The sequence below is a fragment of the Drosophila ficusphila genome, unplaced genomic scaffold (assembly GCF_018152265.1).
Source record: "Drosophila ficusphila isolate 14025-0441.05 unplaced genomic scaffold, ASM1815226v1 contig_286, whole genome shotgun sequence".
NCBI classification, from domain to species: domain Eukaryota; kingdom Metazoa; phylum Arthropoda; class Insecta; order Diptera; family Drosophilidae; genus Drosophila; species Drosophila ficusphila.
Window position 1 is genome coordinate 8,392,807 of NW_025064189.1, and position 23,768 is coordinate 8,416,574.

At 43.0% G+C, this 23,768-nt stretch overlaps 2 protein-coding genes and 1 long non-coding RNA gene across 3 annotated transcripts; 2 read left to right on the forward strand and 1 right to left on the reverse strand.

The window, feature by feature from the left end:
- Positions 1–1,154: 1,154 nt before the first annotated feature.
- On the reverse strand, positions 1,155–4,357 carry LOC108100210 (probable serine hydrolase). The gene is made up of 2 exons (XM_017203990.2): positions 4,098–4,357; positions 1,155–2,417 (listed from the first exon to the last, which is right to left on the reverse strand). The coding sequence occupies exons 1-2, from the start codon at positions 4,146–4,148 to the stop codon at positions 1,395–1,397; spliced, it is 1,074 nt and encodes a 357-aa protein (XP_017059479.1). The 5' UTR covers positions 4,149–4,357; the 3' UTR covers positions 1,155–1,394.
- A 5,446-nt stretch (positions 4,358–9,803) lies between these two features.
- LOC108099239 lies at positions 9,804–10,455 on the forward strand. The gene has a single exon (XM_017202614.1). It carries the CDS (start codon positions 9,894–9,896, stop codon positions 10,236–10,238), a length of 345 nt encoding a protein of 114 aa, XP_017058103.1. The 5' UTR covers positions 9,804–9,893; the 3' UTR covers positions 10,239–10,455.
- Positions 10,456–16,934: 6,479 nt separating this feature from the next.
- LOC108099761 lies at positions 16,935–21,638 on the forward strand. The gene is made up of 2 exons (XR_001771942.1): positions 16,935–17,223; positions 21,143–21,638. It is a non-coding gene; the product is annotated as an uncharacterized LOC108099761 (long non-coding RNA).
- The last annotated feature ends 2,130 nt before the right edge of the window (positions 21,639–23,768 follow it).

The window sequence follows — 23,768 nt, forward strand, 5'->3', positions numbered from 1 at the left end:
CCTTTCTCATAAATTATTAATCATTCATGAGCCAGGAATATGATTTTCACAACTTTAAAGACGCTAAGTCGCCCCCAAAGAAGACTTCGAAGTACAACTTTGAGCTGCCGGGCAACGTTGATTATTTTTATTGATTTTTAAGCAAATTAAATTGTGCGTTAACCGCAAACTGAATTTATCATAAAGTCGCTTTATCAGTCGACTGCTTTGGCCAGAGTTTTTATTGCCAACACATTAAACATTTATATCCGCTATCAATTTCTGTAACGACGGAAGAGCGTAATCGCATCTCGGCTGTTGCTGGGAGAAATTTTCCGGTTCTACCTAATTTAATTTACGGAGAACCGGAGCCCAAAACCGGAGCAGCCGCAACGTGCAATGGCAATAAAAGCGTTAAATTTGTTTATTTTTTCAAGCCTCGCAGGTCCGCAGGGCATCCAGCCCCGCAGGACTTCCCCTTTTCGGATCCAGCCATCGGATTTTCGGTTCGATTTCGGTGTTTTTCCATCCGTTCTCCTGCTTAGAGTGGGGCGTACCTTCCGGCCCCGCTGGAAGCCCTCCCACACGAACGCCCATGTACACAGCATGCAGCCTCCGCTCCCGACACTCCACGCTCCTTTGTTTCTGGCTTGCCATTGTTTTTAAGTGGATGCCGGCACATCCTTTGTTGCTGCATCGGAACGAGACGGGTGAACTGGGTGCCACCGGCAGTTCCGATCCCCTTATCACTAATGAAGTGGCCAATGAACTGGAGCCCGAAGATTAAAGCGAAATTAAATGGCTAACCGAAAATTGATTGATCGAAAAAGGTGCGCAACCCAAATAAGAACACAGAACCGACGACGGAAAATAAATGAGAAAAATTATTTAAACCGATTTAGGTTGCGGTTACCACCGCTCAATATGCGGTCAGGGGTTAAGGGAGATAAAAAGGTGTGTGGATATAACCACACACTTGGAAAGCCTAACGAATTAAATTGGTTTATAGTGTGGGACATATTCACTGCAGAAGCCGAACACTTTTTAGTCAAGTGGGTGAAATAGTTTCTGGTTGTGGTTCGTTGAATTACATAATTCTGTGGTGGCAAGTGGAGCGTTAAAAAATATATAAGAGCCATTAAAACACTCTAAACTATATATGTGAAAATTACGAGTATAACTTTAACATTTACAATATTTATTATTCAGTAGTTACAAACAAATATCTTGAATTCTTTAAATTCTTTTTCCGTTTGATAAAATCAGAGTAGAATCAGCTAAAGTTGTCTACATATTTTGCTAAAACATTGGGGCTTCAATGGAGCATCACAAGGGCATAATGAAATCAGTGTTCTTTCGCTCTAAAAAAGGTTCGCATCGCGCCGCTGTTTGAATCTCAGAGATACTGGCAGCAGCTAGAGGTTGCTTTTTCTCTTCCTCCGCTTCACATTCTCTGAGTCCTCCACCGCCAACTTGAATTCCTTGACCACCTCGGGCAGCGAATCCTCCGCCTCGTCCACCGTCCAGGTCTCCAGGTGCGGCGGTCGGTGGTGCATGATGAAGGGGTTTATGATGGCGGCCACTCCCTCGGCGTTGTTCAGGTGGACGTGGTGGGTGCCCTGCACCTCGTGCAGCTCGAAGTGCGGGTTGTTCTCCCTGAGGATGCCGATGACCTCGTCGCTCTGCTCGTCTATGAAGTTCGACTCGGAGCCCTTGATCACGCAGTAGGGCACGTTCTTAATGGTCCTGGCCAGCTCGGCGGCGAAGGGCGGACTCGTGTGGAACTCGGTGTAGTACTTGCACCGGCCGTCGCGGGAGAAGAAGTACTTGGCCGGGAACTTGGTGGACCGGCTGATGTTGCGCTCCAGGATGTGGCGGCAGTTCTCCAGCTCCACCGAGTACTCGGAGCCCTTGTGGAGGACCTGCTCCAGTTCCGGGTAGGTGTAGGCCGGCGGCTCCTGGCGCTTGGCGTTCGCGAATCGCTCATCCTCCAGCATGAAGCCCTCGATGTTGGTGCGCAGGTAGTCGATATGCGAGGCGGGCTTCCGATAGCGGGTCTTCACTATGTCTATGCTGACCAGCAGGTCGGTGCGGTGAGGGTACAGCGAGGCGAAGATGAAGCACAGCATGGCGCTCATCGAGTGGGCCATCAGGGAGACCTTCTGCCAGCTGTACTCCTCCATCACGCGCAGGATCACGCACAGGTAGTCCACGAAGTGGTAGGTGATCCCCTCCGGCAGCTTCGAGGAGTATCCGTGCCCGGGCAGGTCGATGCACAGCACTCCCAGGTGCTTCGGCAGCAGCGGCAGCAATTTGTCCCACGTTCCCAGGTTGTCCAGCCAGCCGTGGAGAGCCAAAATGGGTCGTACCTGGCGGTTTCCGTACCACCTGCCCACCACGTAGCCCCACGGCATGTCGATGCGCACATCCATGGGCTCCTGAAATGCACAGAGAGAATTGTTTAGAGATATTCATTGTTTAAATTGTTTGAAAAAAGATCAAGCTATTCAAAAAGTCAATATCATAACAATGTTTGTAATTATTATAATTAAACAGAACTACCTAACAAAGAAATGGATTTGAGCACCTTGCATCCCACCAGGAATTGTACTTTTTTCCCAGTGTAGGAAAGTAACGGGAAAGAGCTGCAGCAGTGCAAAAAGTCGTTTCTAGAGAGCGGTGGCAAGGAGAGCGGGTTTGTCCAGCTTGTTAGCTGTTAATTGCCCGTGGGTAACTTGGTAGCTGCTTTCGGCCTGCTGCCAACCAGTTGGCTTAGTTGGGTTTTCGGGTTAACGGAGGATGAGGACCGACCGGCGGGCTGGAAATTCGCCTTTGGCATTTCCCAAAGTCCATTTTGGGCATGGCTGTTTCCAATGTGTTAACAATACACTAAGCTCAATGCGGAACATTGCACTATAATGGTGAGGCTATGCTTCAAAAGATAAATATTGCACTTTAAAATAACTATTATGAAACTTAATTGTGACTTTCCCTAGAGTTAATATTTTTTTGTAGGCTAAATCATTCGAGTATATATTTTATAAGTATTATACTGACTCGCAAACTCTAGCTACAATTAAGTCTTAATTATTATCCACTCCACCGCTCTTTATTGGAATTTGAGTGCACTTTCAGTTCGGTTTGTAGACCACTGCCTCTGGCCATATCATTTATCTCCGCCGATGCGTACTGGTGCGTGTTTCCCCATCCTCGAGCGATTTGATCAATTGGTTCGTGCGAAAAAGTTGAAGTGGTTGACAACCGAGCGGGTTTTTAGGGGCCGGGACCAGGTGTCAATTGACGGACAGGAGGCCCCGCAGTGCCACAGCTGCCCGGGCGACAATTCATCATCTAGTTTTTCCTTTGTTTCGGCTCCGATCGATAAACGATTTTGTATCTACTGCAATTGACTGATGCTGCACATGCAAACTCGCAAAAGTTCCGCCAAATGGATTTTCGTAGTTTGCCACCGCAGGAAAAACTTTGCCATCTCTGGGTTTACTACGGTCGCTCAACTCGAAAATTGGCGCCGGGTATTTTCAAGTGTGACAACATTTTCAAGAGCGGAGGGATGTGTAAGGGGAGCATTGAACGGATAACTTTTGCAACACACCACCGACAGTTTGATGAACTCCTAATGAGCCCGATAATCGAGGAATAATACTTTTAGTCCCATTAGGGCACACAGAAAAAATAACATAAGCTCATTGTTAGCTTGTTATTTAGATTTTAAGATCACTATCTATACGTTGATAAGTAATTACTAACACTTTTTTCTGGGTCGTTTTAAGAGGGTTGTGCCTAAGTTTCTGCTACCTCAGCCACTTAACTAAAACATCATTCCACCGGTAGCTGATGGCTCCAGGTAGACATTGACTTTGATTCCGCATTAACGGGAATCTTATCAGCTCGAGGAGCCCACGGCGATAAGAGTGCAATTCCGTTCAAAGGTAAAAACACGAAAGCAAAGGGGCAGCTAAAACGCGTTTGATCGGTGGATTTTCATGGAAATCTATTAGGCTCGATAACGGGGTCGTATAACGTCTAATAACTATTTATGGCAGACGCCCCCCTCCGAATCCGGCAACTCCATACGAGTATATACTATATGTAATTACCTGTTCATGGTGCTCGGTGGGATGGCCACCACCTTCGGAATTCGACGTCATTTTCGCTGGCTGTCTGTCCGATGTTAATGACACAATCTCCCAACTAAATCCGACAAACGCGTGTCGGAAATATATAGACAGTGTGTTTAGGGAAACTTTTCTATTTTTATAATATAACAACTAAATTAGCTGAATACTGAGAAGAACAAGCACAAGAGAAATGCCCGCCAGCAGGGCATAAACAAAACTAAATTGTGTTTCGCCGGAGAAGGCGATTAAATCCCTAGTGAGACTGAACTTTAACCAGCGTGGGTTGCAAAGCAAATATCGGGAGAAGGTACTCGGTTAAGAGAATCGCCGTTCTACCGATAAGAGACTATATAGCGAGCGCCAACTAAGCCGATCGAGCAAGAGCTTTTTAGGTCAGCTTTATGCTTAGTCATTTTTTGGTTGTGACATAGAAAGAGATTGAGTATGGGGGAAAAAGCTTTCAAGTGTTCCGATAGCATCTAATGAAAAAAGCCGACTTAAATACACACAAGCATTACACTTTAGAGGGTCAAAGGTTAAAGTATCCATTTAAAAGAATAAACATTTGAACACCTAATATATTTAGTTAAAAGTATTTCAGCATTATATCTTACACACATCTGCTTTTTATAAATATAAACAAAATCCGCCAGCTACACCCAATTAAATCAAATTGTTGCGTCCCAAGTAAACATATGGGTTGAACATTGAAATTACAATGCTCATATCACGGCGACAACACAAAATGATGTATTCAACCATATTGAGCGCATATTTACCCAGATAAACATAAATATTTATAGATTTCATTTTCCAAAAGTGACCATCAAATAATTGATGCAAACATAGCAAAGCTCATAAAGCCAAACCAGAAAATAAAATATACTTTGCTATATTGCTTTTTGATCAATAGTCAAAGATATGCAAAAAATGATACACTTTTCCCATTTTATTATTAATTTTTATTAGATTTGCTGAAAAAGAGCACTCACATTTTGCAATAAAATGAAAATGAATTCGTTTTGTGTGTTCTTTATGGCGTTTTTTATGCAGCTTGAAATCGGTTCAAAAATTAATAAACGAGCAAATCAATAAATATTTATTTAGCTCTCGTGGGAAAAAGATAAAAGGTGGCCAGGGTCAACATATATTTTGGTGGGGATAACAGACAGAACATATTCAAAAAACCATTCGCCGCTTTCGACAACAGTTTACACAATAAATGTGTTTAGTTTTGCTAAATGGAAGCGATTTGAAAAATCCTATTGCAGTCGCTTGGGGCCGTGGCTCAAATCATAAATCTTCATGCAGTGCAAATTGAATGTATTTTCAGCGAGTGGCAATCGACGGTTTCGACCAGCGTCATAAATAACGAATTGAAAACATAAATCTGGCGCTGAAAAGTATGCAAAGCCTTTTTAATTTCGAATGCAATTAAAGACACACGGACCAGGATTCAACATTCAAAATTCGGGATCCGGGACCAGAGGTCGGTTGGGCAGGCAGAACGGTTGGTTGGCCAAGAAAGGAAGCTCCGCTGCAGCATTTAATCAAATGCATCTGGCGCTGACCAAGTGGCGGAATCCCGAATCCGGTTAGCACCTCACCGGCCTCGCAATCAAATTACGCTGCCTGCAGTTCGGGTCACAGTTCACCTGACCCCCTTCCCCATTTGGCCCTCTCGTGCCACTAATGACTTTCGAATGACATCGCCGGATGCAGGCGCCCAGTCATCCGAACTTGGCTAATGACTTCAGTTCCCTTTCGGCGGTTTTGCCTTCAATATGACCACATGTACATGTGGTTTTCAAATTAAAACAGCTTTTATGGTAGGTGTGAGGCGTTCGTTACTTGGTGGGCTGTACCTCAATCTTTTTTAAACTACCTTCAATAAGAAATCTTTTAAATATGTTTCTTGTATTTAAAACCTAAACTCTTTTGTATTCGATTCCCCTATAACTAAACGGTTCTGCGTTTTTATTTATTTTAAATTACCTTTTTCAAATAATTTTGATTTATGTAAATACAATGACTATGCTAAAACGAATTGCCTGTCAAAATATTATGATATTGATCCACAATGTAATTCCTGTTTTCTCATTTATGTTTTTGCTGTGGTTATGTGGTTTTTTTGAAGCAAGATAAAGCTCCCTACCGCCTTTTCTTTTTTGACACATTAATGTTTCAATAAATATGTTAATAGGCTGGCCAGTTTAAACTAACTGCGAAATCAGATCCAAGTTGTCGGAGCGGAATGAAAGGCAGAGTGACAGCGTTCGTTACAGAATCATTTGCACGCCTCGCTTGGCCGCAGATTTACACTTGGTATTTTCTGGATTTATGCCAAAGTAAAGGCGTTGACGCGCTGTCTGCCACGCCCATTAGCGACGTGTTTCGCCCCAATATTGTAGCTAGGTGCAAAATGCAAAGTAATGGGCTTTGAAAACGCCTGCCAAGAAGGAGGCCAACGGATCGGGCAAACAAATCCTGTTGAAATCTGAGATACCCTTTAATTAGCTTGGGGATTTACTAAAGGTGAATTAGATGGAAATGTTTACCTTGCGCTGACTTAACTGCCTGCAGTTACTAGTTAGATCGACTGAATATCTCAACAATTGGGGCAGCTGTAATCCTACTAATTGGCTGCAAATAGAGAATATAATCTTCGTTCTGCAGCAGCACGCCTGCAATCCGGTATTCTGAGCTCCTGTTTTCTGGTCTGGCCTTTTGTCTGGCACTCAAGTGAAAAGCTTTTGTCGGCGCATGGAAATTTGACGGAAATTGTTTGGTCTGATGGATGCAGATGCACCTCGTCCTCGCCCTCGTCCTCCGACCCCAGAAACCACTTTTATTTACGCTCCTTCTGCTAGTTTTGTTGCTATGTACCTTTGGCTAATGGTCTCATTTCTCTCCGCTCCTCCGACGGCTGTGTCAATCCTTCAGCTAAGTAAGCAGACAGTTTTTAGCATTATGGTCAGTTGAAAGGCCATAAACTGGCCTTTTTCCCAGAGTGTTGTCTAACCGAATGAAAATTGCAATTTCTATAGAGTTTAAACTTGATTCTTGCCGTCGAGCAGGAAGCCAGGATTACGCCAAGCGAAATAAATGCAAATCGCATTAGAATAAATTTGGCTGGCTGCTTTCTGGCAGCGTGACTGCGACTGCAGCATAATGCCCTTAAAATAGCTCCTCGAGCAGCAAACTTTGGCGACAGGTAGCCCAGATAGTGGCAAAGGACTACAGACACTTTGGGAAAAGTTTTTCCTCAGACAACCCACCCAATTTTGCTCCACTTCATAGCGGTTTTTGGTGAAGTGCTGTTAGACTTCAATAAAATGTATATTCAAGTGAAGCCATTGTTACTACTTTTCTGTACCGCGCTTTTAAGGATAGCTAAATGTGTTTATAATTCATCATAAATAAGAGCAGTTATAATTTGTTCGAGTGTATGAACTCCGCGAATGGCATCATTAGGTTGAAGGAGCATGGACCTCGCCGTTGATGCCCCAACACAATCAAAAGCAAGTTGAACTTTTTAATGCATAATTTATTGTCGACTGACTTGGCCCCGGTTAACTGGGAAACAGCCACCGGGCGCAGGTTAAAGCCACACTTTTTGTTGATTTTGTTTCGGACTTTTTATGCTCGCCGCGGAAAATCAGTTAGAACAATAGCTGGGATGCAGATCTGCGGAGCTTCATAAATATTTATGGAAGGTCTGGCCAGGCACGTACCATCGAAAGCACCTCATGTAGAGCACCGGCGAATGGCCGAGCGATTTATTGGGCCACCACGCAAAACTCATATTTAATGCCAGCACATGCGGCACATATAAATATTAGGGGGAAATATTTATTTTCAATTGATTGCTGATTTATTTTGAAGCAAAAGAAATGAAATACAGACGCGGATAAAATGAGATGCTCGAATATTTACACTTGGTAATAACATTGACAGCCATATAAGATATACTTTCAGAATTCTGTAGCCAAACATCTTTAAAAACACTCAGAGAACTATCTTACTCTGTTTGCACTGTGAATACTTTAACGATCAAGCAATTTGTTAGCCGAATCATATCGCCATCTGTCTGCAAGTGTCCGACCATTTTGGTCTCCCTTCTGCCAAAACTTTTCAGATTTGTTTGCGTGTTTCGCAGAAGCGGAGTGAAATTGCAAAACCAAATCGCCCGATTCGAGTCACAACTATCAATTAAACTAATTAGCTTGATTTCCCAGCAGGGTTGCGCAACCGAGGGACACGCCCAAAACTTTCGCCTTGGCTCGGCTGCCTTTTCGGTTGCGGTTGCGAGGGAAAATTCAATCAGCGCGTGCAGAAAAACGCAATCAAATGATTAAGTCAACAAATGAAGGCAAATTGCTGGGGACGCAGCTGGTGCCGGACTTTTGGGATGCACTGTGAGCGGAAAATCGAAGCCAGGAAGCAAAAAGTCGCCGCGGCCAATGAGGTTGTTTTAGCCGGGGTCTTCCTCAAAACTTTGGCCAACTTCTCCTCGGGGGATTCCCCTTTTTACACATTTTTTGCGACAAACCCCCATCGCATTTTAAGCAGGTGAAAAAGTGCAAAAAACTTTTAGTTTCCTAATGAGTGTGGTACTTGGACCATTGATTAAATCGAGGTCGCCGCCAGCTTTCTCGCCCGCCTTTCTTTCCTGCTGGCCAACATATTTTTCCCATTTTTATGCCCTCGCCGGCTTCCTAGTCGACATTCAAATTCAATTGACTGGGCGTGGCACGTGCTATCTATATCTACTCCCACGAGCGAGTATGTGGCCGCCTCCTTCGAACGTATTTATTTCCCCTTTTTCGGTGCGATTGCCTGGCAGGAAATTTATTTATATTCAATTTGTGAATTTATGCCACTTTTTTGCCGGGAACGACGACGACAAAGCCGGGGAAATTCAGTTTGCCGTAGATGCATCAGTGGGCCAGGATGCAGACTTTGCGAGTAGTGCACTAAACGAAAAAGGGGGTTTTAAGTAAACTCGATATTCAGAGTGGGTGTTTATTATCATAGGAGCATTTCTGAGAGCACTTTACAAGAGGGTTCTTGAAGAAAAAATGAGGATGAATATTAATGCAGAAACATTTGAATAAAATCTTATTGTAAAATGATAAGAATATTTGTGGGTCTGATGTTGACAAACAATAAGCATACAATATAAATATTAAGATTTATTTTATACGCTTACATTTGTTTGCTAGCTAATGATTGGGAAATTCCAAACCATTACCAGTACTTGTACCTTCGAACACCATTTTAACTATTTTTCTCCCTGTTTATAAGAAACCTTTGTTGGAAACTTGAACAGACTTGCCTTTCTGAGGAAGAAAAGTTAATGCTGTATTTACGGCCACTGATGCATTTGCTACTGCTGCTCGACCGTCTGTCACTTCTGCCTGTCGATAAGTTCCATTCCGCTAAATCATAAACACATTTGGCCGCCGCAGTCGTCCTGGCTGATTACCTAATCTGAAGGACTAGACCCTGGATATGTGGTACCATTACCTGGTAACTCCGGAGGTACAGTCTAGACCCCAGGAAAACCAGAGGTACCTACGGATCTACCTACCTAATGCCATAAGGTACTTTACTTAGGTAGAGGCAGTTTCGAGGGTATATATACGCTCATCTTGCAGGGGATCCTTCATTCCGTCGATGTCCTTCCACAGCGATAGTCAGCCCTGAATCGTCTGCCGTCGAGAGCTCGTGAGTTTGTGTCTGTGATAGTTAGACCCAGTGCCATTCGCCAGGATGTTATTCCTAGCGCCTCGCAAACATCTGTTTGCCACCAACCTGATCATCCTGCTGGTGATCTACGTGATGCGCAAGTGCCTGCAGCTCTTCTGCATCATCGAGAACCGCGCCGTCCATCCCTCGGAGGAGGAGGAGAAGAAGGCCCAGTTGCCGGAGAGGGAGATCCTCCGGAAGCGCCGCGGCGGCTTCAAGTTCATCCCGGACGCCATGCACCAGAGCATGCACGGCTTTGGCTACGGCGAGGGTCACTACCAGATCTTCGTGGAGAAGAAGGAGCGCATCCTGCCCACCAAGTCGCGCCTGAACGCGGCCACAGCTGAAGTCAAGCTGAATCCCAATTAGTGGGTTTCTATGGGACCCAAACAAAGCATTGACATCCCAGCATGTCAAAGACAATGAGCCAATTAAGCCAGCGAAAACCCAATCCCCCAGTTATTCCCGCACATCCATGTCTTCTTCAATAGTGTTTACATATTATAAAATGCATGCAGAAAAAAATTGTTTTTTATAAACAGCAAAGCGCACTATTGGCCATGAATAAAAAGTAAAAAAAAACAGCTGTCAATTTGGTAGATTAACTTTAGGTGAAGCTAATTGACCAGACGAATCAAATTAGCGAGTATAACACAAAATTGCACTCATTGGTAAAAAAGGCAAAAAAATATTTATTTGTTGCCGATTTGATGGATTGATTGTTTGCTTTAGGCCATGTTGTGGGATCTGCAACTTTTCTGCTTAGTTAGATTCCGTGAGGGACTGGGATTTTTCAGGAGGCTTGAACAGATTCCATGCCACTTGAAAAATGATATCCTGCGGAGGGGGCGTCCTTGCTGATCGCGTGGGTGTTGCGGCAACACTAAATGGGGCCAAATTTATCACAAAGTAGCAGGGCGCACATGGAACTGTGAAATCCGGGAAGGATTGGGGAAGACAGGAGCAGAAATATGGGCCCGAGTGCCAAGGAAGTGGCAACAACAATGTCTGGCAATATGTTCAAGTAATTTGCAAATACTCTTGGTGAAAGTGAAGGAGTGCTGGGCACTTTGAATTGGTGGAATATTTTAAATGCAAATAATAACTAATTACTGGCCTCTATCTAACTCTGATGGAATATTTTAAATGCAAATAATAACTAATTATTGACTACTATCTAATTCTGTTAATATATACCGTTTACTACACTAATTAACTTTGGTGGGCTAATAACCACTTTGACACTTTACGACATTTAATTGACTGTTGTTTAGTATTTTTGTACGTTATATACAATTATCATGGAAATGTATGATTTTAATTAATAAAAATTAAACATTGTGAACAGGTATAGAGGGATTTGCATATTTTCTAGTTGAAAGTTAATAAAATGGGAATAATTAATCCATTAATTTGTGTGGAAGGCATTTAGTCCTTGCCTTTTTAGGGAATTTTCAGGTCGATGTTACCGATGGCCCACTTGCATTGTTCGGCATTGGCCAAGATAAGAAAGACGGAGATGGCAGGAGCAGAACTCGGCTTGAGCTCAGCAATTGTTAGCAAATCTATCATCATCATCTGCTAAGCACGTGGCTGTAATGCGTGTGTGTGTGTGGGTGTGTGTGTGTGTGTGTGGGCTTGTCCTTTTCTGCCTTTATCCCTGTCTCCTTCTGCTCTTTATCCCCATCTCTCTCTCTGCTAAGCTGGCTGAAGAAGCAGAGACAATGTGCGAGCGTGCAACATTCTCTGCATTCTCTGCATTATAAATGAAGGGGAATTTTTAGTTGTAAGCTGCATCATCAGCCCTCGAGCTGCATATAAATTATCCCACCGAATAAAGCGTCCAACCCCAGCTCTTCGCTATAATCGTGATTGTTATTGCTGTAATTCTAATTCCATAACTATGCGGCTGTGGGCATTATCCATACGCCATGTGGCATCGCCCATACGCCCCGTGGAACGTGCGCTTGTCGGCAGCTGTTGATGTGTAAAAACGAAATGTCAGTCGGATAAGCGCCCACAGGCATCCTGGTTATAATGAGGTGGCCCAGCAACGAGTAACCCTCGGATGCCGCAGGACCCACTCGGCTCCCTTAACCCTTAACCCGCGATGTGCTCCAGATTTTTCTGTGCTTCTGCCCGCATAAAACCTTAAGCTCTCGTGTAAATCATGTCGCCATTGTTGCTCTCCTAGTTCTGTTCGCTACTGGACTCATTATAATTAACAATTTATAAAGCGTTAATCCACACACACTTGCACCAAAACTCCCGTTGGTTCACCACTACAAACCTAGAAGCCATACACTAAAATAATAAACTATAATTTCTCTTGAATAGTTTTCTAAGCTATTTAAAATACTTTTTCTCAATACTCAATACAATAAAGAGAGTCCCTTACAAATAGAAATGACAGAATAAAAATCATAAAATTATTAAAATAATTTTTTTCAACTGAGGTTAGTTCCTATTTTCCGAAGTGTACAATATCCATTGACGGTAATTTGCCAAGGCAGCCAAAAGAGCATGTTCAGCAACAGCTACAGCAAAATCCAGCCAAACAAACAAGTCAGAGGCGTGGGACGAGGGGCGGAAGGGAATGGGATGAGTGTGAGTAAGCAGCTTTCATTGCTGAAATCCCCGCCTTTCCTGCCCCACATCCGCGACCCCCTCCCCCTCCCGCTTCCCCATCCTCCTAACTGCTCCACTGGCACGTCGCGCGCATTAAGAAGATGAGCTGCATTTTTCATGCATGTGAAGTTGAGATTGCAGCTGCTCCTCCCCCATCCTTCCCCCAGCGCGAGTTGCTCATTTCATTTTGGACTGGCTTTTAGCTGCTCCTCGGGATCTCCCACTGGGGCAGCATCCTCGCAGCGCATCCTTGCAAAGCTTCTTCGGCCTCATCCCCATCATCATTCCGCTCATCAGCGTCATTTGTATTAATTGCCCAAGCATTTTGCTCGTCGCAATGATACCGAAAATGGGGGACTCTATTGTCGTCGTTTTCCTTAGTTTTCATTTCGCGTTCCTCTTAATGCTTCCGCATGTTTTTGTTTGCCTCGGAAATGGGTCTCTGTCTTTGATGTATTAAAAACACGAGATTGGCTGCAAATGTGCCATATAGAGTATTCTTTAAAAATATCGAAAGAAATAATCCCTACTACAGTTTAAATAAATTTTTAAGATTTCAAGCTGAGACTTTAAATTTAAATATCAGGAAGATTCACCATTTATAATCCCTTAAAAAATCCTTCGCACTTACTGGCATTTGCCTGCCAACATTCCCGAACAAATTGCCAATTTAGCAGACTGCCAACAGTTTGACAGCCACTGGGTCAATGCTAGTTAAACCGCATCGACTTTTATGGACGCTCAATTAGTGGCTCAATCGAGTGAAAAACAGCGCGTTCGATTGAATTTTATTGGGTCTTTAATTGATGCCATGCATGCTGGGATTTCAGATGGCGAAACAATAGTAACAACGGCATGGAAATTCCACCGAATTCCTGCGCACACATTGCAGGGATAATTAGCAAACAAAACAGCGGATGGGGAAGTCATGTAAGTGATTTACAAAATGACAGCAAATTGCCTTCCTTCCTTCCATCTCCACTTGACAATTGCTTGAGGCGGCTGCGGAAAAACAAAGGAAACCATTTGAAAACCGTTCAGCTCTGAATGAGGCAATTAAGCGACGCTAATGAAGCAATTCCCACAAAATTCCCATTGCATTTTAACTGCACAAAAGTCCAAATAAAATGTCAGCTGAAAATGGACAAATCAAAAAAAAGGAATAAACTTTAATCAAATGGCCAAACGAGGCGAGCGAAAGCAAAAACCGGTAGCCATGGCATAATAAATAAATATTCGATTTTAAATCAAGCAAAATGAAGCAAAACAATATGCAACAACGAAAAGTAAATTAAAATAAAATTCGATGAAATTACCAATGCCAGTAATACAATGAAAATGTATACATTTAAAATCAACTCGAATATGCTTAAATACAGCTGTGTGCAGCATTAAACCCACCATGAATACAATTTCTTTACTTGATTACCAATCAAAATGTTACCCACCTTATTTAATTTAAAAAGTATCAAAGACCCCTATTATTTTGAAGATAGCTGTTCATATTTTAAGCGGCTTTACGAGTCGACAAATGTGTGGCCACAAAAAGACACACACAGAAACCAACCCCCAATGGTTTGACTCATAAATAAAGTAATTGAATTAAATAAACCACAAAAAAACATCAATCAGTCGACATGAACAAAAGCCAAAAGACATATGGCGGGCCCACCAAATTAAATGTTAAAAATCAATTTGGATTCACTAATAGCGAGGAGTATTTTAAAGTATAATTCTTCTCCCTCCAGGGCATGTGTCTTGGCCCTTGGCTTAGTTGAGTCAATTGTCGTCTGAACGGCGCCAAGTTCCTGCCGCCATAAACACATGTATGGACAATGCGCATACGCCGTGTGGCCGGTGGTTGGAGGACAAACCAGAAATGTTTATTACGAGCCTCTCAATAAAGTATCGAAGGTCTATAAATTCCGCATCCCACAGTATAATCGCATATAAACGGTGGACACTGCGCCACGAAAGTGTGCAAACATTGGAGCATTGGTTGATACTTTGTGAGAATTACGGCTGCCAACTTTCGGCTGGCAGTGTCATGTTCGCTTGGCTTGGTAACTTTCAATTCGTTTCGACTCGTTTCGCTGCATGCAAATGGAAGGGCCAGAAATAGGAACGCCGTGAGGACGCGTTGTGACTGCGCTGACTTGGCTGGCTCCTGCTGCCAAATGGGTCAAAGTGGCAGTCAGCCAGGCGGCCAAACCGTTTGCCAAACCCAACGCCATCGCACGCACTCACACACATACTCCAGATACACTAGTAAAAAATATATTTTAATTTACGGGGTATACTCTTAAATTTGAAATTAAATCTGAGATGGGAAACTACTTCTTGAAAAGCAAACAATTGGAAATAAATATCCCTATATATAACATCTAAATATTTTTGTAAATCATATTATGTTGTTCTGTGTGTACCCAAGTGTAGTGTGCAACACAAAAAAGCTGCTAGAGAGCGAAATTGTGCGCGCTAAATTCGAAATCAAACACAAAAAATGCAAGTAAATAAAGAAGAGCTGTGTGTGTGCGACTGCGTGGAGCCAAAGGCAAATGGCAAGACGCAGGGTCAAGGGGAAGGGACTGGGGCAGGGATTCGTTCGCTCAAATGTTGGATCAAAGAACCGCACATATGAGCTCACACCGAGGCGGACCGCTTGGCCAAACATTTGTCCAGCTTACGGACGGGCCCTTCCCTCGATCCCCCAGGCTTGTAGGCACGTACAAATCCGATTTGCACAATTCAAACAGCGTGAATTTCGTACGAATTGCATGGGAACTATTTGCTGATATTGCCAGCAGTCGTCGCCATCATCCATCGGAGTCTTCGTCCTCGGCGGCATCATCATCACCACCCGGCTGGCCGTGTTTGTTCCTCTTTATGTCCGACAGTCCCAAGGAATGTTTATATAATTTTAATTAATTTTCTGCGGCCGGCTTAAAACTTCACTGCGCTGAAGGAACGAAATCCGCAGACGCATTTCCCCTAAGCCTTCAACTTTGCTTTCGTTTTAATTAAAAATGCATTTAATGCGATTTTCCTTTCACGCCGTTTCCCTTCACAAGTTCAAGGCGGAGGTCGTATTTAAATCAGAAAATCAGAAGCATTTCAGATGAATGCCGCAACTGTTGCACTTCTGATGGGTGTCAAAAGTAAAATGCAATAAATCGCATAAAGCTCGACCCGAAATATGCCAGCAATGGCATTAAACGTCGAATAAAAATTCAAAACAAAGCTGCTGCACACACAATGCGCAATCAAAATGGACGACAAATGCCTGGCACACATTGCAAATACTTTCCGGGCACAATTTCCTGCAGATCCTAACAATCTGTGGCAGATTCGAGACCCAAAAACCCACATGGACGAAGATTGAATGCACTTTTTCAGCTCGCTTGGACAATCTCCGGGTGATGCATGTGGCCCCCATCTTTTTGCTCCCCTGCATATGATTAACCCGCACTACAAAGTGAGATACCCCCGAGAACATTGTTGACAACTTGGCTGCCAGAGTCAGAGGCCCCGTGCCAGGAAAAGCCGGGAAAATTTAAGGACTGCAGTGCTTTATGAGAAACTATTTTAGTCAGCTTTACTGCCGAGAAAATTAAGTTGCAAGGGAAAATACCAGGAACATGCAGGAACAGATTATGCAGGGTCAGTTTATGAGGCGACACTTGGAAAAAAATAGCTCTTCCACGAGAACTTTTCACCAAACATACTAAGTATGCTAGCAAACATGCAGACAGTTGTAACTTAAAGAAAGGATTTCTTATTTTTTTGATTTGACACTACTTCTGGTTTAACGAAGCATATTTTTACAACCAACTTGTGAGTTACTTTTCTCTAAGCGCATAGGAAACTGCAAAACTGTTTGGAAAGCGTTTTGAGTGCGGCATTAGCTCTCGTTATTATCGCACAACTTTTATGCTCCCGTCCAGAACGCCGCCCCTCGTGCTGAACCCAATAAACACATAGTCCTTGGGTCTGTTCACGTCATAAATTGCGCATACGCCATGTGGCATGCTTCAGCAGACAGCGGAAAGATACCCAGAACCCCTGCAGTTGTTAAGCCGCAAGAAGTGCAGCTTGAAAAAAATAACCAGAAATAACTTGGGGGAGAAAAAGTCTAAAGGTACATAAAGAAGTAGCAAGGCACACGCTGCGTATACGTAATAATATTTACCCTTGTAAGTAGGCAACTATTTTTATTACCTCAGAAAAGAATTATGTTGGATGACTTTTAAATGTGCATAACCATTTAGATAAAAAAAATCTACAAACAGTTTGCAATCTCGGAAAATAATTCTATTTAAAACGCATGAAATTTAATAATTGCATTTGATTTAGCAAGCCAAATTGCCATAAAGTGTTTCAAATTGCTTTGGTCTTTTAAGTTAGTTCTACACTTTAAGCATACTCACTTAAAATGCTTTCCGTCCGCAAATTCTGTTCAAATATACCTCTGGCTTTTGTGCTGTCACATTTTATTATATTTTTGCAAAAATTTATTTTGCCACACAAAAAGCAAGATAATTAAGTAAAATAAATCTTTTAAGGAAAATATTTGACTTAGTTTGTCGTCTAAACTTAAAAAGTCAAGCAATGTTTAACCAAACAAGTTTTAATTACAAAAGCGAGTGAAAACTAAACCAATTTCTTAGTCCCCAGACAAGCCCAGTCAATAAATATTGAACCCGAGGCGGAAGCAAGTTCGTTGGAAGTGAGTTTTATGTTGCGTATAATTAGAGTAAGTTCGACCCCAGAGATTAGTTGGGGCTTGCCTATTGATCCGGGCAATGGATCCGTTCTAGTTAATTTTCGCCAACAATAAGGGGGCGTGGGCCCCACAAAAGGTCGAAGTAATTGAGATTGTAATCGTTACTTATTGTGCGTATTGGTTCGCAGCTCTGAGCTCTGTGTTCTTCCGCCCTCGCCCTCAATCATTGCGGGTGTGAAACTTTTCCGAGCATTAAGTTATTAATTCTGTTTGCCCGTCGATGGTCAAGCTGTGTGGCCCGGCTTACATCGCATATTGAAATATGCTGTAAGCAATTAATAACACCACTCCCGCCCATTTTGGCCACATTCTGTGGGCCAGAGATCGAACTGATGGCGTCCACAGCATCGATGTGTGCAAGTAAGCGTTTCAATGCCATGGCACGTAATAATCACAATGAATTGCACTTGAACAGTCCAAACCGTCGACCCTGGGTGTGCGCCTGAGAGTATGCAGCATTCCAGGGCATTAGGAGCAGAGTTGCGCTGTTGGCTATGTAATACCTCGATAAATAGCTGCACTTAAAGGCAGAAATAGTTCCATACTCGAATGGTATTTCATATCTTGTAGTGCATTTGTAAATGGTATCTTAAACTAGTGCCAATGATTTTTTAACTTTGTTTTACATTTTCAAAAATAATTTATATTTTATTTAAAATTCTTAATATCGTTTAAAATATTTAAAGTTCTTTATTGTAAGTTATTATTGGAAACCAACTAAAGATGTTCTTCGTATCCAACTTTAAACCTAGTTTTCAGAAGCCCATAACTTTAGCTATATTTTGCAATCCATCGCTAACACCACTGATTAGAAGCGAGTTGAGGGGCGGGCGTTGCGGGGGCGTGGCTTAACCCCTATTCGCCGTGAGCTGTGTCGTGAGGAACGTTTTTCAATATCAGACAAATAGACAACGAATTACATTGTAAGTAGCTCACGTGCCCTGGATTATGCGTGATATGCCTGGAAATTACTTCATTAGCAGCCGCAAATGGCGGTCTGCATTCTAAACAAGTGTGCAAAAAGCGGGGGAAATGGGCAAACGGGAAAATAATACGGGGAAAAGGGGAAAATCCAACGCAGACATAGAGATTGTCACTTTTTATGCAAAGCAGCGAGCAAAAAAACTCACCGAACACAGAGGTCACACAATACCAAAACACAACAATGGGAACAAAAACTAGACAAAGGGGCGGTTGGTGTGAGTGGGGCGTGGCACTTGCTTAAGCGGCATTTGAGATGCGCTTAATAATCAATATTTTGAGGCGATAATTGTGTGCGTGTTTTGGTTTTATTTAACCAACTGGAACAACATGTTTGGGCAATCTCAGCACTTCCATATGAGCAGTTTATCCAGAAGAAACACTTTAAACTTGAAAGTTAAAGGTGTTGCTTAAAGGCGTTGAAGTAATCAAGTGTATTAAAATCCTGATTCCTTGACATAGGTAGGAGCGTTAAATACTGGTAACTTGTTCATTTTAAATATTGTACAGGACTTAACAAACGAATCAGATGACATGACATTAAAAACAAGTCTGCCATTTTAAACTCAAACTGCAATCATTAATTTAAAATTACCGCTTTTCTGCCCGGACTGTTGCATTCCGGTTTTCCATATACTTTGTCACGGCCAACAGCCGCAAAATTAAATCAAAAGGCAGCGGGAATTATTTTTCCTTTCTGTATTTGTTGCAATTTTATCCGCTCAATTTGCGATGAAAAAAAGGGGAAAAAATGCACACGGCCAGCAGGAAAATATTGAAGATAATTTGCGGCTTTTGATTGTGCATTGGATTTGCGCAAATTAACTCAATTCATGGTCGCTCACATGGCAATTTAATTAACTGAGCAAAACCGAATGAACCTTAAACGGGATTCGGCTTTAATTAATTTGCATGGAAGATTGGACCGAGTTGAAGACAAAACTTTTGGGAAACAAAAAACTTTTTCCACACGCACGCACAGTCAGGCGGAAGAGGAATTAATAAGCTGGCTGCCATTTCGTATATTTCGTATGCCACGACATTGCAAATCTATGTAAATGCGCCGCATGTGGCGTATACTTAATGTGGCTGACATGCAATGTTTGGCACTACGAGTAGAAGAGCCAGCTGCAAGAACATTTATAACATTGTGTTAATGCGACTTATGTGACAGACCAGTTAATTACTGCGCACCGAAAACACTGTTCGCACAATGCCATTGAGTTCCCCTAATTTTCCGCTTACACTTCCCATTTTCCGCTCCTGCTGTGCGTCCTGCGTCCTGACTTGGAAATGCTTTTTAATGGAATCGCTCTTGATGTTTGCTTTGCCAAATGTTTCGCTGTGATGTGTTTGCCCAGCTCTTTCTTGAGCAGATGTACGAGTGTATATAATTAAATCCAGCACTTGACGTGGGCTATAAATACTTATGGAGTGCCTGTGAGGCGTTGAACTTTACTTAACTTAAGTGGCGGGCGCGTATTTATCCTGACAAGTGTTGTACGCAGAATTTAAAAAGCCTTTTTCGTCCAGTTTCAAACAATTCCGGCTTAATGAGTGGCCCCTGGCGTGTCCTGGCCATCCAATTATGATGGCCAAAACCTGATCCACTGCCTGAACTTTAACCTTACGAGTGGGCTAAGCCTCAGCCTGCCATAAATTATCGTTTCAGTCTTCCTGCGAAGACACGGACTACGAAAGATGACAGGACAGTAGCAAAGCACTTGTAACAATGTAATTTAAAACGACAAGGCGGGCCCCGATCCAGAGACATCCGACCATAAGGGATGACAAAAGCTTTAAAGCGAAAGAGGAAGGAAAAGGAAGCCTTAGCAAAACCAACAAACAAATTCAGGCAAAAGGCCAAATCCCGCCGCCGGTCAGCAGTCAGCAGGGAGCAGGCGGAAAATGTAAAGGAAAGTCCCAGGACGGGACAGGAATTCCTGGAATAGACCTCTGCGCTACGGGCGCTAAACTCGAGCATAATCACATAATAAACATTTGCCACGCCAGCCTAAAAAAAAAAGAAGACAGTTGGAGGTTTTCATTAGAGCGGGAAAACAGCGGAAACGGAAACACAAACCGAAACCGACATGATAATAAATATGGGGAAAAGTGCAAAAAAAAGGCGACAGGCAAATTCAAGATAAACAAAAGCGCGAACAGACAAATATGCATATGTGCACTTTGAAAAACACGCAAATTTAAATTTTAAGCCCCAGAAAAGAAACAGCTTACTTTTTTAACCAGTAGCAAAACAGTGTTTTTCGAACACAAGGTAATAGAGCCAATAAATGAAACATTTTTAAAGGCTGGCGCTCTTTTTTTTCAGTGCGCATTAGGCAAAAACACACACGCATGTAAACAACCTCGGACTGAGATATCCTTAATGCTCTGAATTAAGCGCGCTTGAATGGGAGGATTTCCAAGGCCAGACGAGACTGTCAACCAGTCAGCCAGACATCCAGTCAGTCAGTTTGGGTCCCGCTATATTTTCCAGGCATTTTCACTGATTTTTTCACGCTTAATTTCCCAGCCTCCCCTGGCAGCTTGTGGTTTTATGTGCGCTATTATTTTTAATTTCTTTCATATTTTCCGGAATGGTTTTTTTTTTGCGGTTTAGGGACACGAGAGCTGCCTTTTATGGTGAAACTTTGAGATTGTTTTGGGAATTAAACTCTAGGCATTTAATCTGATTTAAAGCGTGCACAACTAGGCGTATGATGAATGTGGCATTGGCCCACGCAATTTCTTCAGGCGAAGTTCGATGGCTTGGCAGGCATAAATTGTGGAAAAGTTTGTCGACTTGGCCGCTATAAGTCAAAAGTTGTCTTATCCTGATGAAATATGGCTCACGTCCTGCTCATTTGACTAATTGCAGCCTTCCCTCCAGATGAGATCTTATCCTGGCCGAAGTCCTCCTCCTTAGAAGCGTCCCTTTCACTGCCAGTTTGTTGGCAATCGTCGTCCGGAAATGCAATCTGGACCCGTGTCAGATCCACTGGCCCGCCGTTTTAGGCCAGCCCCTCTGCTGTTGCCTGCAAATCTGCGAAATGTTGCCATGTTATCCTTGACTCGCCTTTTAGCTGCCAAAAATCCTTTTCGTGCCAAAAAGGAAGGAGGAGCAGCTGGCAAGCAAAAACAAAAGTCGGGAAATTCGTTTATCGCGCCGCAAAATTGTTTTCGTTTTTGTATACACAGCACATAATATATATTTTAGTTAGTTTGCACTCTCTATTTCCCAGCCTCTTTTGTCTGCCCTTAAAGTACTATAAGCAAACAGAAAACGCAGCAGCTTGGGAAACCGAACTTAGAATTGCTCTGACAGCTTTTGAATAAATTCTGTGATGATTCACTTAATTTAAGTATTCCATAAATGTTGTTTAATTTATTCAAGATGATACTTTTTTTACTTTCTCTATGCTTACTACCTTTTTGTTGGAATATAACATTTGACTCGACCTTGAAGTCTTACAATCAAACTCGAGAGACTGTCCTCAAGCAAAAACCCCACATGAAGTTTCATGATTTCGGAGTACCTTTCGTTTTATAGCGCTCCTTGGCGAGGGTATAAGAAAATTGAGTTTGGCTTAAATTATGCCCGGTCTTTGGCGCCCCAGACCGAGTAAAACGGAGGCTAAGGCCACGCCCAAAAGCCCCTTAAAGCGACTGCAGCACACAGTTTCACTTTTGATGGGCCAAAAACAGCAGCCGCAGCAGCCAAAAGTCATTGTAGCCGCTTTTTTTTTTTGGCCCTCTCTCTCACTCTCGCCTGTGTAATTTATGAGTTTGCGCCTCAAGTTGTGGGCCACACGTAACCGAAGCATTCTCGTGCCGGAGTCCGCAGTCCGGAGTCCGTAGTCCGTAGTCCGTAGTCCGGAGCCCAAAGTCCGGAGAACTGGCAAAGGCAAAGGCAAAGGTCCGGAATCGAAAACATGGAGAAGAGCAGCCTCTGCAGCAACGGCTTATCGCCATTGTCTCGGGCAACCTTGATGTGGTTGTTGTTCGTTTTTCCAGCTGCGCGTCGTCTGGCAGTTTATGAAAACTGCAGCGGCAAATGTTTGGCTTTCCTCTCGCCAGGGAAAGCCAGGGAAAAGGAAAACCCACCTGCAGGCAGTTGGGCACGGAGCAGGGAGAACCAAGCACCGAAGCACCGAGCACCCAGGAGTGCAATGTCCTTGTTTATGCGCTGACACTCTCTGTCTGTACGGCAATTTTTGCTCCTGCGGCGCTTGATTGAATTGTGTCCTTGTCATTGCATGTACTCTGTTTCGCCGCAGGATCGCAGATCGGAGCCAACACCCCGGACCAGTGGTATTGGCAGCAGCCTCGGCCGACGCTTAATTAACTTTTCCAGCCCAATTTCTAAACATGTTCTCGCGGCTACCCTTATTTTTTGGCCTCCAAAGGCAATTTCATTTAATTGTTTTGGCCTAATCGTGGGCAGCTTTAAAGGTTGGAGCTTTTCTAAAAAAAATTGTTTGATTAATTAGACAATTTTTCATAAAATTCATCATCAGCTGCGCTTGGAGCTTAGAAATTAAAGATTTAATAAACTTAAACATCGTTCGAAAGCCAAGCAGTGAATGATTAATAGAATCTTTAACAAAGCATATGGATAAATAAAATCTCAAAAATGAAGAGTCTTACACAAACAAACAAGCAATACAGCAAGTATTCGATTTGTTAAACAACTTTTTGATTTAACGCCTTTTCTTCCCCTCTGGGGATGATTAATCGTGAGCAAATATTCTTCAGGCAGCAGTATTAGGCCGTATATCTTGAGCCAACCTCTGCCTAACCCCATCGAATCTGGCCAACCCTTAAGCCACGCAATCCCCACTAAGCTGCTGTGTTTCTTTGGCCCACTGTCAAGTGACTTTAAATGGCAGGAGCGGCTTTTGACAGCTGCAAGCTCGGAGCTCCGCCGGAATTACAACTGACAGCTGGCGTCTGATGCGGTTTATGTTAAAAGGCGCACCGCTCCGGCAGCCCACACATGTGCGCACTCACACAGCGAATTTATGTTTATGTTAACAAAGTCGAGCCATTCAAGTGGCAAGCCAAAACAAGACAACCTGGAGTGGGCTAAAACCACATCGAGACCCCACTCCATCCTTAACATCCACCTGCCTCCCGACGAAATGCAGTCATGTGCACAATGCCGAAAACATTGTAACCGAACGCGAGTTTCAGAGATAACAGCGACAACTGCCGCTCCTTGATGACGACGATGGCCGCACACTCAGAAAAAACAGGCCACTTAAGCACACGAGTGGCTTTAAAAATCATGAACGTGGTTTATAGCCTATGAGCAGAAACTTTTAACCTGCTTTCAACTTGCTTTTTGGTGCAAGAGGTAAAAAATGTTACATTGATGCTGTACTTCATCATGAAGGCAATACTCTTTATAAGCTGAATTCAGTGGAATCTGTAAGTGATTTTAACTTTTAAGTAAAAAGGAAATGTTTTCAACAATCCATTGACAACTGAACTTATACCCCAAA